At 42.8% G+C, this 12,127-nt stretch overlaps 1 protein-coding gene across 2 annotated transcripts in view; it reads left to right on the top strand.

The window, feature by feature from the left end:
* The window catches only part of LGALS8 (lectin, galactoside-binding, soluble, 8), a 14,868-nt gene extending 2,747 nt beyond the window's left edge, over nucleotides 1-12,121 (top strand). The window contains exons 2-10 of one of the 2 annotated variants that reach the window (XM_015426923.1): nucleotides 1,302-1,387; nucleotides 3,733-3,821; nucleotides 5,003-5,213; nucleotides 5,667-5,786; nucleotides 6,423-6,479; nucleotides 6,562-6,588; nucleotides 8,566-8,654; nucleotides 10,097-10,262; nucleotides 11,843-12,121. In XM_015426923.1, the coding sequence (XP_015282409.1) occupies nucleotides 1,346-1,387; nucleotides 3,733-3,821; nucleotides 5,003-5,213; nucleotides 5,667-5,786; nucleotides 6,423-6,479; nucleotides 6,562-6,588; nucleotides 8,566-8,654; nucleotides 10,097-10,262; nucleotides 11,843-11,992 (951 nt within the window). In that variant the 5' untranslated portion in view covers nucleotides 1,302-1,345 and the 3' untranslated portion in view covers nucleotides 11,993-12,121. The remainder of the gene's footprint in view (nucleotides 1-1,301; nucleotides 1,388-3,732; nucleotides 3,822-5,002; nucleotides 5,214-5,666; nucleotides 5,787-6,422; nucleotides 6,480-6,561; nucleotides 6,589-8,565; nucleotides 8,655-10,096; nucleotides 10,263-11,842) is intronic. The other variant, XM_015426924.1, reaches the window with a different exon arrangement.
* The last annotated feature ends 6 nt before the right edge of the window (nucleotides 12,122-12,127 follow it).

Genomic DNA, 12,127 nt, shown 5'->3' with positions numbered 1-12,127 from the left:
GTCGCCCGCCAGCCCGCCGGCCTGCGCAGGAGACGCTCTTGCACTTTCGGGGGGATTTAAACATCCCCCCCGAAATTTTTTTAAACTTTTTGTATTTTTGTGCACACGTGGGGACTGGCCCACGTGTGCACAAACCTCCCCCGGCCCCCCAGCTGCCCCCTCCGTGCTGATTTAAGTATCCGCACGGAGGGGGCAACTTGGCTATTAGATATATAGATGATGCCTCATGAGCTCAGTACTTGGAAAACAAGAAGCTAGAAGACAGTCCCCCACCTGCAGGGTATCTGTCTTAACAGAGCCAGGAGCTTGATTCCATATGGATTTCCCCTGTTAGAAATCATAGCTGTTGGAATAAGGCTTTATTCTTTTCAGTACCAGATGCTAGGAACAAGCAATGCCATACTTTCAGGTGGATTTCATTGGTCACTGTTCCAGCAAGGTAGCTTTTATGGGACCTTGCTAATTATGATGCCAGTTTGGTGTAGTGGTTAAGTGCGGAGACTCGAATCTGGGAGAACCGGGTTTGATTCCCCACTCCTCCACTTGCACCTGGCTGGATGACCTTGGGCAAGCCATAATTCTGATAAGAGCTGTTCTTGAAAAAGAGCAGTTTCTGTCAAGAGCTCTCTCAGCCCCACCTACCTCACAGGGTGTCTGTTGCGGGGAGAGGAAGGGAAAAGGAGTTTGTAAGCCGCTCTGAGACACCTTTGGGTAGTGAAGGGTGGGGTATAAATCCAATCTCTTCTTCTTGTGGGGAGGTGAAGGGAAAGGAGTTTGTAAGCCACTCGGGCAGGGTATAAATCCAATCTCTTCTTCTTATATAGTGCTTTCAAGTATTCAGAATGCTTTGTGCATATGTTCTCCTTATAACCACACTGTTACCTAGGTGAATCTTTTTCGTGGATTTACAGAGGTGGGAAGGAAAAGTGGGTGCTGAGGCTGAGAGTGTGGAGCTTGCTGAAGCCTACCTAGTTTGTCCCTGATTCATAGCTCAGTCTCTTAACTCCTGTGCTACACCAGCCCTCACTTGAGCAATAAAATCCTGAACTGTATTGCAGAGCAATAAAATCCTGAACTATATTGCAGGCACAGTTAGCAACAACTTTCCCCGTGAAGAGAAAGATGCATACTGTTTGAAGAAAATGTGTTCTTTGTTATGGGTGAAATAGTGTGCCAAAGTGTTTTAGCCAGGCTTAGCTTGGAGTATTTCTCTCATCTGTAATTTCAGTTAAAGTTTAACTCTCTGGGTTAAGTATTTCAGGGGTTGTTTGCATTTTTATTACAAAGGCCCATGTTGTTAGTTATAGGGAACCAGAAGACCTTAACAGTTAACAGAAGAAGGAAGATGATGTCCTTGGATGAGATGCAGAAGACAGTAAGCAACCCGGTAACTATTTCTTGATAATTTTGTTCCTTGTAGACACCAGTAAACCTTTACCAATAAATTTTATCTTAAGAATCCGCTTAGACATGTGAGATTCATGAAACGATAACTGTCAAAAATCTGAATAACAGCCATGCCTTTCAGTGAGCAGGCCTTTGCTTGTATCTAATAGTACCTTTTCAGTAGTGGCACCTCACCAGTAGAGTGCCCTCCCCCTTGAGGCTTCGTTGGGGCCTACCTGACTCTCTTGTGCCACCCCCAAATTTTCTTTCCCCCCAGGGTTTTAACTAAGGGGTTTGATCTTTTAAAATTGCTTGTACAGCCTGCTTCTAATCTGAGAACTGTTTTACAAGGATCCTTTTAGGCTGCTGTTTTTATGCTCCGACTGGCTTTTTAATGGTTTATTAATTTTAATGATTTTTGTGGCTTTTATGATTTTGTCATGTTTGATGACAAACTTAGTGAGCCATTTTCAGCAGGTTTCAAGAGGCAGCATATGCATTTTCCATACAAATAAATAGTATAGTTAGGTATAAAATGAGTGTTTCAGTCTCTCTTTGGATATACATTGAGCAGAAACAGGCTGCATCTGTACTATGTATGTGAGTGTGTTCTGGTATTAACCTTTAAGGCCCTAAATGGGCAGGGACTGTACAGGATTAGCCCACCCAGGCCAGTCCAGGGATGGGAGGGAATCCTGTACTTTTTCAGTACATTAAACAACAAACCACGAGATGGTCTATACCCTTTCTGGTTTCAGAACAATGTGCCACCAGAACCTCTTTTCACTAGTCCCTGCCTTTCCTAAGGGAGAGATTCCAAACCCTTAGTTAGCATCTGGGATTTAACACACTAGCAACTCACTCTAGAGATGCTCACTTTTTACCAAGGTAGCATATGGGGTGAGCGTTTAGGCCACAGGATTTAGGCTTGGAACTCAGGTACAACATCAGAGACCATTTAGAAATAAGAATAATTTTTATTCAGTACAGAGCATAACACAGACTACCAGAGTTTACCAAAATAACAAGCCTAAGGTGATTTGCCTTAACTACACAGTAAAAGATACATATTTACCAAGTTCAGGAACATCCAAACAGTCCAAGGGATTTTGAAGGAAAAATCCATCTTTGCTCAACCATGTGGTCCAATTCACAAAGTAGTTCTTTGTCTCTCATGAGACAGCATTTCTAGGTGCCATAAAACAAGCAAAGAGAGCAGGAGCAGAGACTCTCATTGGGATCAACCAATTATAATCCAATTCCAATGGGAGTGCCCAATTGTCGGTTGTCATGGCTACGTGTGGGGATAGGCTAGAAGTTTGACAACTCCTCCTGCAGTCAGGTGACCCAAACTCCAGCTACTTCATTTAGTACGTGACTTGTCGCATGTGGGGCCAGAAAGTGTAGCCATGAGGTCTGGCTTTTGGCATGAAAGTGTGAAAGAATGTGGGTTTATGGCATGGCCATTGAGGCCATTTGGCTTCAACAGGAAGCAAGACACAGCATGTTATCAGAAAGACATTACAGGAGAAGGCAAGAGACTTTTAGAAATCAATATTTCTGTACAGGGACCCATGTATTTTCGGGACTGCCTCTCCTGGTATACCCCCCAAAGAACACTGCATTCTGATTATAAGAACCAATTGGTGATCCCTGGCCCAAGAAACATCTGTCTGTCCTCAACTAGAGCCAGGGTGTTTTTAGCTCTGGCTCCAGCTGGGTAGAACTCTCTGCCATGTAACATCCATACCCTGCGGGACCTAATGCAGTTCTGCGGGGCCTGCAGGACAGAGATATTCTGCCAGGCGTTTGGTTGAGGACAGCGATGGTTTCCATCTGCTCTGGCACTCCTGTTCCCTGCCCTCCCCCTGTGGGGTAGAAGCACAATCTGATGTAGTTTTTCTGCCATCTAATCAGGATGTTTGTTGTATTTTATTGTATCAACTGTGTATTTTAATCTATGAATGTGTTTTTGCTCTGCAGGGGAGGGCGGTCTAGAAATTTAATTTAATAAATAAATATATGGAAAACCATTCCTGTTTGTAAATACACCTCCTGGATGCTTTAAGACTGTATACAGACACACTCAGACACATAGATGGTTTCCCCATGCATCCTTAGCTCAGAGTTTCTTTGAACTAGCAACACTGACACGTTGGGCTTAATGGTGAGAGAGCTCCTCCTCCCAAACTTTACTTCTTGCAATTTAAACTTATTTCTTTTGGTTACTGTAATATGCAAAAGGTTAATAATACAAATACAATGCAATAATAACATGTGAAAGGTTAATGACACTTTCCCCTCATGCACAAGTCATAATGACTCTTTTTCCTTTTCCTTTTATAGGTTATTCCATACACTGGGACTATCCTTGGTGGCCTTCTGCCCCTAGAGCTAGTGGTAGTGCGTGGGTTTGTTCCAGAAGATTCAGATAGGTACGGGTTAAATAGATAACTTCGAGAGAATCATCTTGTGGTGGATGTTGCAGGCAAAGAAGTAACAGATGTGCATATTTGATTTTGCTTGTTTTTATGGGAACTATGTATGTCTTTCTGTTACAGAATTAAGACTTTTGGGAAGCATTTATACTTGATTTACTACTGCACAGAACCACAGATTCTGTGATGGAAAATAGTCCTTGTGTGGAATCAGTCCTCAGCCTTAATTTCAAGTGCTTATGACTTGGAAGGGGAATTGGTTTTAGCTTTCAAGGGGATTGTTTCATTATAATTTCTACTTCACACGTGAACACGAAGAATTGATATACAAGAGCTTTGACTTGCATGGCATTCCATGTGGAGATGTGTGTGTGTTTCAAAATGGTGACAAGAATTCTGAAAATGTTCTGTTGTTCTGGAACTGCTGTAGCTCAGATGAACTAATATTCTTTTAATAACTCATTAGGTCTCTGTTAGGGACAATGCATGTGAAGATTTTTTTTTTAAATTGCCAAACCAGTCCTTTTAATCTTCAGGGGTGGAAACAGTAGAATTTAGGTTTAATGTACCCACATATTTTCCTGTGGGTGCCCAGAATGCCCAAACAATGACATTACCCTCATGAGGCAGGTAGAGACCTGGTATTACACAGGACTTTTTTTGTAGAAAAAGCCCAGGAGGAACTCATTAGAATAATAGGCCACACCCAACAGCAGAAACCCATTAGCATATTAGACCACACCTTGACAGCACAGCTCATTAGCATATCAGGCCACACCCCATGCCTTCCCTTGGCTGGCCTGGGCCCCCCGCAGCTGCGGGGAGCCCGGGCAAGCCGGCCCTTGGACAGGCTGGGGAAGTAAATGCCTCCCCAATCCTTCCAGCCCCCCCCGGCCCGCCCACCTCAGAGTCGCCAGGGGGTTGCTCTCCAGGCCTTCCCTCTGTAGCCACACATGGAGAGCTTTTGGCTGTAGTGGGTGTGGCCAACTCTGAAGCCAGCCGGAACTCCGTTCCTGTGCGTTCCTGCTCAAAAATAGCCCTGGATATTGGACATGGAATCTGGAGCAAGCATGGGAAGCAGTCATGAAGTTGCCCATACCTGCCTTGGATGGTCAGAATTGTTTTGCTGCTCTTGCCCAGTGAGCTGAATTGACCAATCTCTTTCAATTTTCTGGAAGGTTCCAGGTAGACTTCCAGTGTGGGAACAGCGCGGAACCTCGTGCTGATGTCGCCTTTCATTTCAACCCTCGGTTTAAGAAATCTGGTTGCATTGTTTGCAATACCCTGCAGCAAGAAAGATGGGGCTGGGAAGAGATCACTTATGAAATGCCTTTTGAAAAAGGAAAGTCGTTTGAGATTCTTTTTATGGTTCTGCTCGATAAATTCCAGGTGAGCTGCTTGGGGCTGATGAATGGGTTAAGCAATCTCTTATGCCTTCAGACTCAATGGGCATGATCCAGACAAAGTTAAGCACTGAAGTCCTGTTGGTTTCAGAAGGAGAGGAGATAAGCATAAACTTAGTTCTTCTGTTGAAATCAATGTGACTCTTGTACCATGTCAAACAACTTGGGTATTTCTTAATTAGGGTTTCTTAAACGTACTGCAGGTTAATTTGCTTTAACTGTTGCACTGTTGATATTAAGAAAACCAGACCAAATACTTGGGAACCTTGTCTTTATTTTCAGAACTGTTTTTTTTTTTAAAAAAAGAAATTGCCAGATTATCTATTTAAAAAGCCCACCATGTGCCCAAAACTTGTTTGAGTACAAAACTTGTTTAAATAGTACATTTCTCCTAATGTAGTGTAAAATTCCTGTTTTGTATTGGATATTTCACCACTAGGTTGCCGTAAATGGAAAACATTTGCTGCTCTACAAGCATAGGATTGACCTTGGAAAAATAGATACACTTGGAATATATGGAAAAGTGCAAGTTCAGATGATTGAATTTATTTCAAATAATGTAAGTTATTATCAGTTTTAGAATTACATTTCCGCATTCTTAATATTTTTTTTTTACCTGTTATAATGGACTGAATTCACAACTGTGAACAAAATGAGTCTGATAAACATCCAGAAGGAGAGGAAGATATTGCCTGGAGCAGTAACTTGCGCTTCCAGTGGGGAAGTGCCCAGTGACTCTGTTGTATCCCACAGCACACTGTCACAGTTTGAAACCGGTTAATGCAAGTTTGAAACCAGTTAATGCAAGTCAGAGAGAGATCCTCCTGTTGTTCACAAAGACACCCAAAGTTCAGTGTTGGGTTTTTAAAAAAGCAATTGGCTTTGAGAAAGTAATTTGACATCTCGTTTTTCTGTGTTAAATTAACAGATGAGAAAAGGCCAGTGCCTTTGCAATTTATTAGCCAGACCACTGTCCAGTTTATTTGACAACTATGCTTCATAAGTGTCCTTTAGCCCACAAAGAGACGTGGCTTCCACTCCCACTATCTCATCAGTGCGTTGCTGATGAGCCTGAGATTTTCATTCGAAAGCAAATGTAGAAACTCTCACTCTCCCAGGTAGCTTGTGAAATTTTAACTTGAGGATCATAGCTGTCCTGTGAATGTTCATCTCTCGACCTCTCTTTCCTCTGCAGTCTTTGCAAGGCTCTCAGCCATCTTTGCTAAAGGCAACCAACGGAAAGGCAGGAGATGTATGTATTTGCATTCTCTGTCTAGGTTCGCCGGTGGTGTTTGTCTCACAATCTAACTAAGCATTCCTTTTCTTTTCCACAGGAAAAAGTACTTGGAGGATCACAGTTTGTAAGTATATTTCTGAGGCTGCATTCAGACTTCGCAACTAACAAAAGGTTTTTCTGTAACAGGCGCGAACACAGCTCTTTGCCCTGTATGCATTCACATTAGCCTCACCCTGCCCCTTCTATCGCATACAGAGTGAGACCACGATCCGAGTTTTTGGGAAACGTTCAACTGAACTCCATTTTGCCGAGACAGTTTGTATCTCTCTCACAAACCTGGATTCCAAACTGGCATTAAAGTAGAGTTTGGAATCACGTTGTTTGGGGTTTGTTCCCCTCTGCAATCTCTCCAGGCACCTGTAAGATATTATGGCAACCTGGAACTTGATTTAAGGCTTCCCAAATTCGGGAGCCTTCAGTCGTGCTGTATGCACCATTGAGAGGTGGAAGAGAAGTGTGAGCTGCACTGAGATGTGTTCATTCCTGTCACAAACTGCATATTTGTTGTAATATCTGAAGGTAGCCACAATGTAAATCACATTACAAATGTAACACAAAAAGTATTAAGGGAATGCATGCTTCTAATGTTGTATGAACACAACGTACCCATACAGGACTGCTCAGTTTAATGCTTGCCTGCCTGCCTGCCTACTTATAAAGGGGGGAGGGGGAGAATATTAGTCTAAAGAATTCAGTGGATTTGCGGCTTGTCAGCCGTGTTCAGACTGGCCGCAGTGGTGCATAAGCATCTTTCCTCTTGTCGTTCTGTACAGCAGGGGCAGTCCTTCTTTATACTCACTAGAGCATGGGTTGTCAACTGCTTTGACAACTTGACATTATAAGCAGCTTAGTAAGATAACTCGTTACTGGCTAGTGTTTCCTGCCTTAGTATACAAAAGGTCGCTTCGAGTTCTATTTTTGAGAATCTCTTACACATGCTCAACGATTGCAGAGGAGCAGTGGCAATTTTGGTGACTATGAAATGTTAAAAGAGGTCCGAGATGTAGGTTTCCAAGTGCTGATATTTTCTCCTGGACTTCTATGTCTGACACTCTTGTTACAAGCGATGTGTGGGCCCTTGATGTAACAAAGCTGTTAGTCCCATCTATCTTGCACAGCTTTGGCTATTCTCATGGGCTGTGTGGAGCCCTGGAAGAGGAATGCACTTAAGGCAAGCGGGCGGGTATCTGATTTATAAGCAGACAAGTATTAGAACCCATCTGATGTTCAGTTGCCGGTGCCCTGTGACTGGAAATCTTAAAGGAAACAGCCCTTAGTGAAAAAGTCCGCACTTGCTGACAAATGTTTGATGCTTATGATCCTGCTGCTTGTGAGAACCAGTGCTGCTCCCAGTCCAGAGATTTTTGCTAACTGCACAGGATAACAGACACATGGATATTTAGATTTGCGTCCAGTAGCACTGACAAGATATCTGACAAAGGGAGCTCTGACTCTCGAAAACTCATACCCTGAACAACTTGTTGGTCTCCAAAGTGCTCCTGGACTCAAATCCAGCTCTTCTACTGCAGACCAGCACACGGCCACCCTCTGAAACCATCTACATGGATGTTTGGTAAATAAATTTATGTGCCCAAATAACGGCTTGATAAGGTACCCACTCATTTTCTCCTGTTTTCTGGGTTTCACACTAGGTTTAAGTTCTTTTTTAGCATCCAGTTGCGGAAAGGTACAGCCTCATGCACGATGGTGGAGACCAATCAGGGCTTCCAGCAGGGAACCACCAGTGTAACAGAGGCAAAAGCAGTTGTCGAGTAAAGTGTGAATTTTCTCTTAGCAAAGTATCTCATCAAGTATTGTTTCAAACCTAAGAAAATTAAAGAGTGCTCAGGAACAGGTAAAACTAGGAAGGGTTGTTCACAGTATTCCTGAACTTAACTTTAAATTCTCATGTGATTGGGAAAAAAGGGAATAAATAGTGAGGTGAGACTGAAGCTGGTAATTATCAAGAGTACGTACGTTCTCACAAAATTGCAGCCCACCCATTTGGAATAGGGTTAACTGAACTTAATTGCATTTTCAGGTAGTTCCTTATGTTGCACGACTTAATTCTGCAGTTGAGCCTGGGCGAACCATTGTCATTAAAGGAGAAGTTAATGAAAATCCAAATAGGTCAGTAAACTGGATTGCTGCTTGTCATTTCCATTAGACTGTGTAATGTAGTGCTGTTTTCTGTATCTCTGTGTATCCATAATACACTCTCAGTGAAATCCTAAGCAGAGTTACTCTCTTCTAAGTCCATTAAAATCAATGGGCATAGAAGGGTGTAAACTCTGCTTAGAATTGCACAATAAAACTTTTAAGCACCTTCCTGGTCATCAGCAGTTTAAGTGCATTAATGTTTGGTGAATGCTCTGCAGCTTGCTAACTGCTGAAGAGTAAGACTTGCAAGCAGTTTAGTTCTCCCAAGGGAAGAAAAGGGGCTCTTCAGTTAAGAACCTAATGAGTGGGGAAGGGAGGGCCTCTGCAGGCAGGCAGGAGCCTGAACTCCTGGAAACTAAATGAGCCTATGAAAGTAGGGAAGCAAAAAAAAAAATGCTATCAGAGATATGTTTTGAAGGATCGTAGAGAAGGAAAGAGACAAAGCTAGCAAGGGGGTTGAGAAACAGGGTTCTAATATAAAGAAAAGAAGCTGAAACCCATTAAAGCAAAGGTAATGAGAAGATGTACACAGGAACTGCCAATGTGAAAGGGATTCTGGGGGAAATCTTTCACAGGGCTTAATGATTTGGGGGGGGGGGGTACTTTGGGCAAGAAGGGAGTACAGTAGCCAGAGCTTTAGAAGGTGAAAAATAAGGGGCAGAGGACACAGCGGTAATAGAAATTTTGGGGCTGCATTTCATATTGATCAATCTAGCTATCTTTGGCTAAGAGTCTCCAGTTTTATTGTGTACACACACATTTAATCTCCTCTTATGATTGCATGTTTCTAACACAAGACCTTCCAAATCTGCATTCAGTACTGAGTATAGTCTTGTGGGTATATATGTGTCAATGTTGCTCTCCTGCCAGTTTTACATATGGAATTTCATAGGCTGAATTCTAGCTCATTCTGGTGAAAACGATTCAAAATGGTTCAGGGTTATGGATACTTTCAGAGCTCCATGATGCAGGGTCATATCATCTATGCACCATACTTTTGATACCATGAATAGTAGCAAATGATTGGGATGGGACTTACAGAAATTGTAATGTTACTGTGGATGTGATTTAAGATGTTGCCTGTGTCCTTCTGAAGTCAACAGTAAAACTTTCCCAAGATGAATTAATTGCCACCGTAACTAAGCCTTAAGCAGTCTTGCTGACCAATATTTTTCAAATACATTCATAGACGTTGTTTAAAAATTCACCTATAATTTTGAGCAATCAAATTCAGTTGACAATTTCTTACCAGGACTTCTGTGGCAGCTGATACTTGTAAACCTGATGGTGGTACTTGCTAATTTTCAGAAAACTTTCTGTCCACCCCATCTCCTTATTTCTCTTGCCCCTCCCCCCATTTGGCTGACTGATAGTTGTATTGCCATAAATTAACACTGATGTTTTATTTGCAGCTTTTCTATAAACCTTAAACCCAGCGACACATCAGATATTGCTCTGCATTTGAACCCCCGAATAAAAGCTAAAGTTTTTGTGAGGAATTCCTACCTGCATGACAGTTGGGGAGAAGAAGAGAGGAGCATCAATCACTTCCCTTTCTGCCCAGGAATGTATTTTGAGGTAACCAATTAAACAAGGCCAGCAATCTACACAATATATTTACTGCACATGATCATGCCAGTTCATACTTAAACTACGTAAGAACATAAGAGAAGCCAATGCTGGATCAGGCCAATGGCCCATCCAGTCCAACACTCTGCCACACAGTGGCCAAAAACACCAGGTGCCGTCAGGAGGTCCAGCAGTGGAGAATGTGTTATTATCTACTTATGGGAAAACTTGTGTAAGATCACACATTATACCCTTTCTAAACAGCACAGAAATAGGCACAAACCCTCTGCCAAGGTTCCTGGCCCCAGCAAGTAGTTGCAGAGCACAGCATTTGACAGGCAACCAGCACAGTAGAGGCGCATTCATGTGGTCCTTTTCAAGTTACAGGATACATCTTTCTAACTGTAAAGCAGCTGGCCCCATTATGACCACAAAAGCAAGAAAATTGGGTCGATTTCTCACTAGAGCTGCCTCGCAGTGCAGCGCCGTTTGCCCCAACACAAACATGTCAATTTCACACCCGGGGCTGCATTTGACCCGCAGCTTCATCCAATTTCCTCCGCAGTTTCATGATCCTCAAAAACCAGGATCACGAAACTGCGGAGGAAATCGGGCGAAGCCACGAGTTAAAATGCAGCCCCGGTGCTTCGGGTGTGAAATTGACATGTTTGTGTCGGGGCAAACAGCGGCTGTGCTGCGAGGCAGCTCTAGTGAGAAATCGCCCTTAGAACAGGCACAAAAGCTAGAGCCTTTTATGTGTTTTGGGGGACTCTGTGGGTATGCATGCAAATGACATCATAAATTGAAAACCCCCAGATGAGAACTGAATGGGCTTCACGTGATGTGGAATATTGAGAGTGAGTTAGGGGGAGTGGGGAGGACAAATTATCTGCTCAAGACCCTAACTGCTTACAGGATTCTAGAAGGAGGGGGGGCTCTTGTGGTTGAGGGATTTCGAAATTCCCCCCCCCCACACACAACTGTATAGACCCCCCAGTTTGTGACTTTACAGTAGAAGTTTTCTGTTTTAGTGACTCAAAGCAATGCTAATACAGAAAATACATAAGATTACTTATGGGTCCTGTTTCTGTGCATGTGTTTTAGTTAAATTAGCTGTTTGTACCATAGTGGTTAAAGATGTATACTGTTTATGGCAAATGGTACACTTCAACTTCTTGTTCTTGGCTGCAGTTTAACAGGGTCAGTTTCGGTCTTAATACACTGACCTACAAGATTCTGCTGTAAAACACAGAGGCTGGCATCCTACCCATGTGTTACTGCTCCATTGAACAAAGAGCCTCTTAAGTTGGAGGGTGGTTGGGTCTACCCCACTGTCTAATAGGCTTTCATTCTACTATACCCGTTTAAACCTGTGCCGGTAAAACACATTCAGAAACATTTGAGAATATGTTTTAACTGTAGTCTTTGTTCATTCCTACTTCCCTCTTTAGGTTAACTTATGGAATATTTTACAAAATAGTTTGATCAGCTTTGGGTGGGTTGTAAGCTTCCCCTCTACACCATATCCACAACTTGGATATGGCTGTTGTTTGACTAAGGGTACCAATCAATGTTTGCTTAACTTTCAGCTGATTATCTTCTGTGATGCTCTTCAGTACAAAGTTGCTGTGAATGGTGTGCATACCCTGGCGTACAAGCATAGGTTCAAACAACTTGACAAGATTCACATATTGGAAATCTGTGGGGATGTTCGACTGCTGGATGTCAGAAGCTGGTAGCCATGAAGCACATTCCGTTTGCACTGGGGAAAGTCTCTTTGTTTCTCTAACTGGGGAAGAAAGGGAACAGAAAGAACTTTGCTCCAAGGCACTGAGCATCACAAATCTGCTTATATCTCAGTAACCCCCCCCCCC

The sequence above is a fragment of the Gekko japonicus genome, unplaced genomic scaffold (assembly GCF_001447785.1).
Source record: "Gekko japonicus isolate JY-2015 unplaced genomic scaffold, Gekko_japonicus_V1.1 scaffold141, whole genome shotgun sequence".
Classification (NCBI taxonomy): Eukaryota; Metazoa; Chordata; class Lepidosauria; order Squamata; family Gekkonidae; genus Gekko; species Gekko japonicus.
This window is presented reverse-complemented; position numbering and strand designations above follow the sequence as displayed.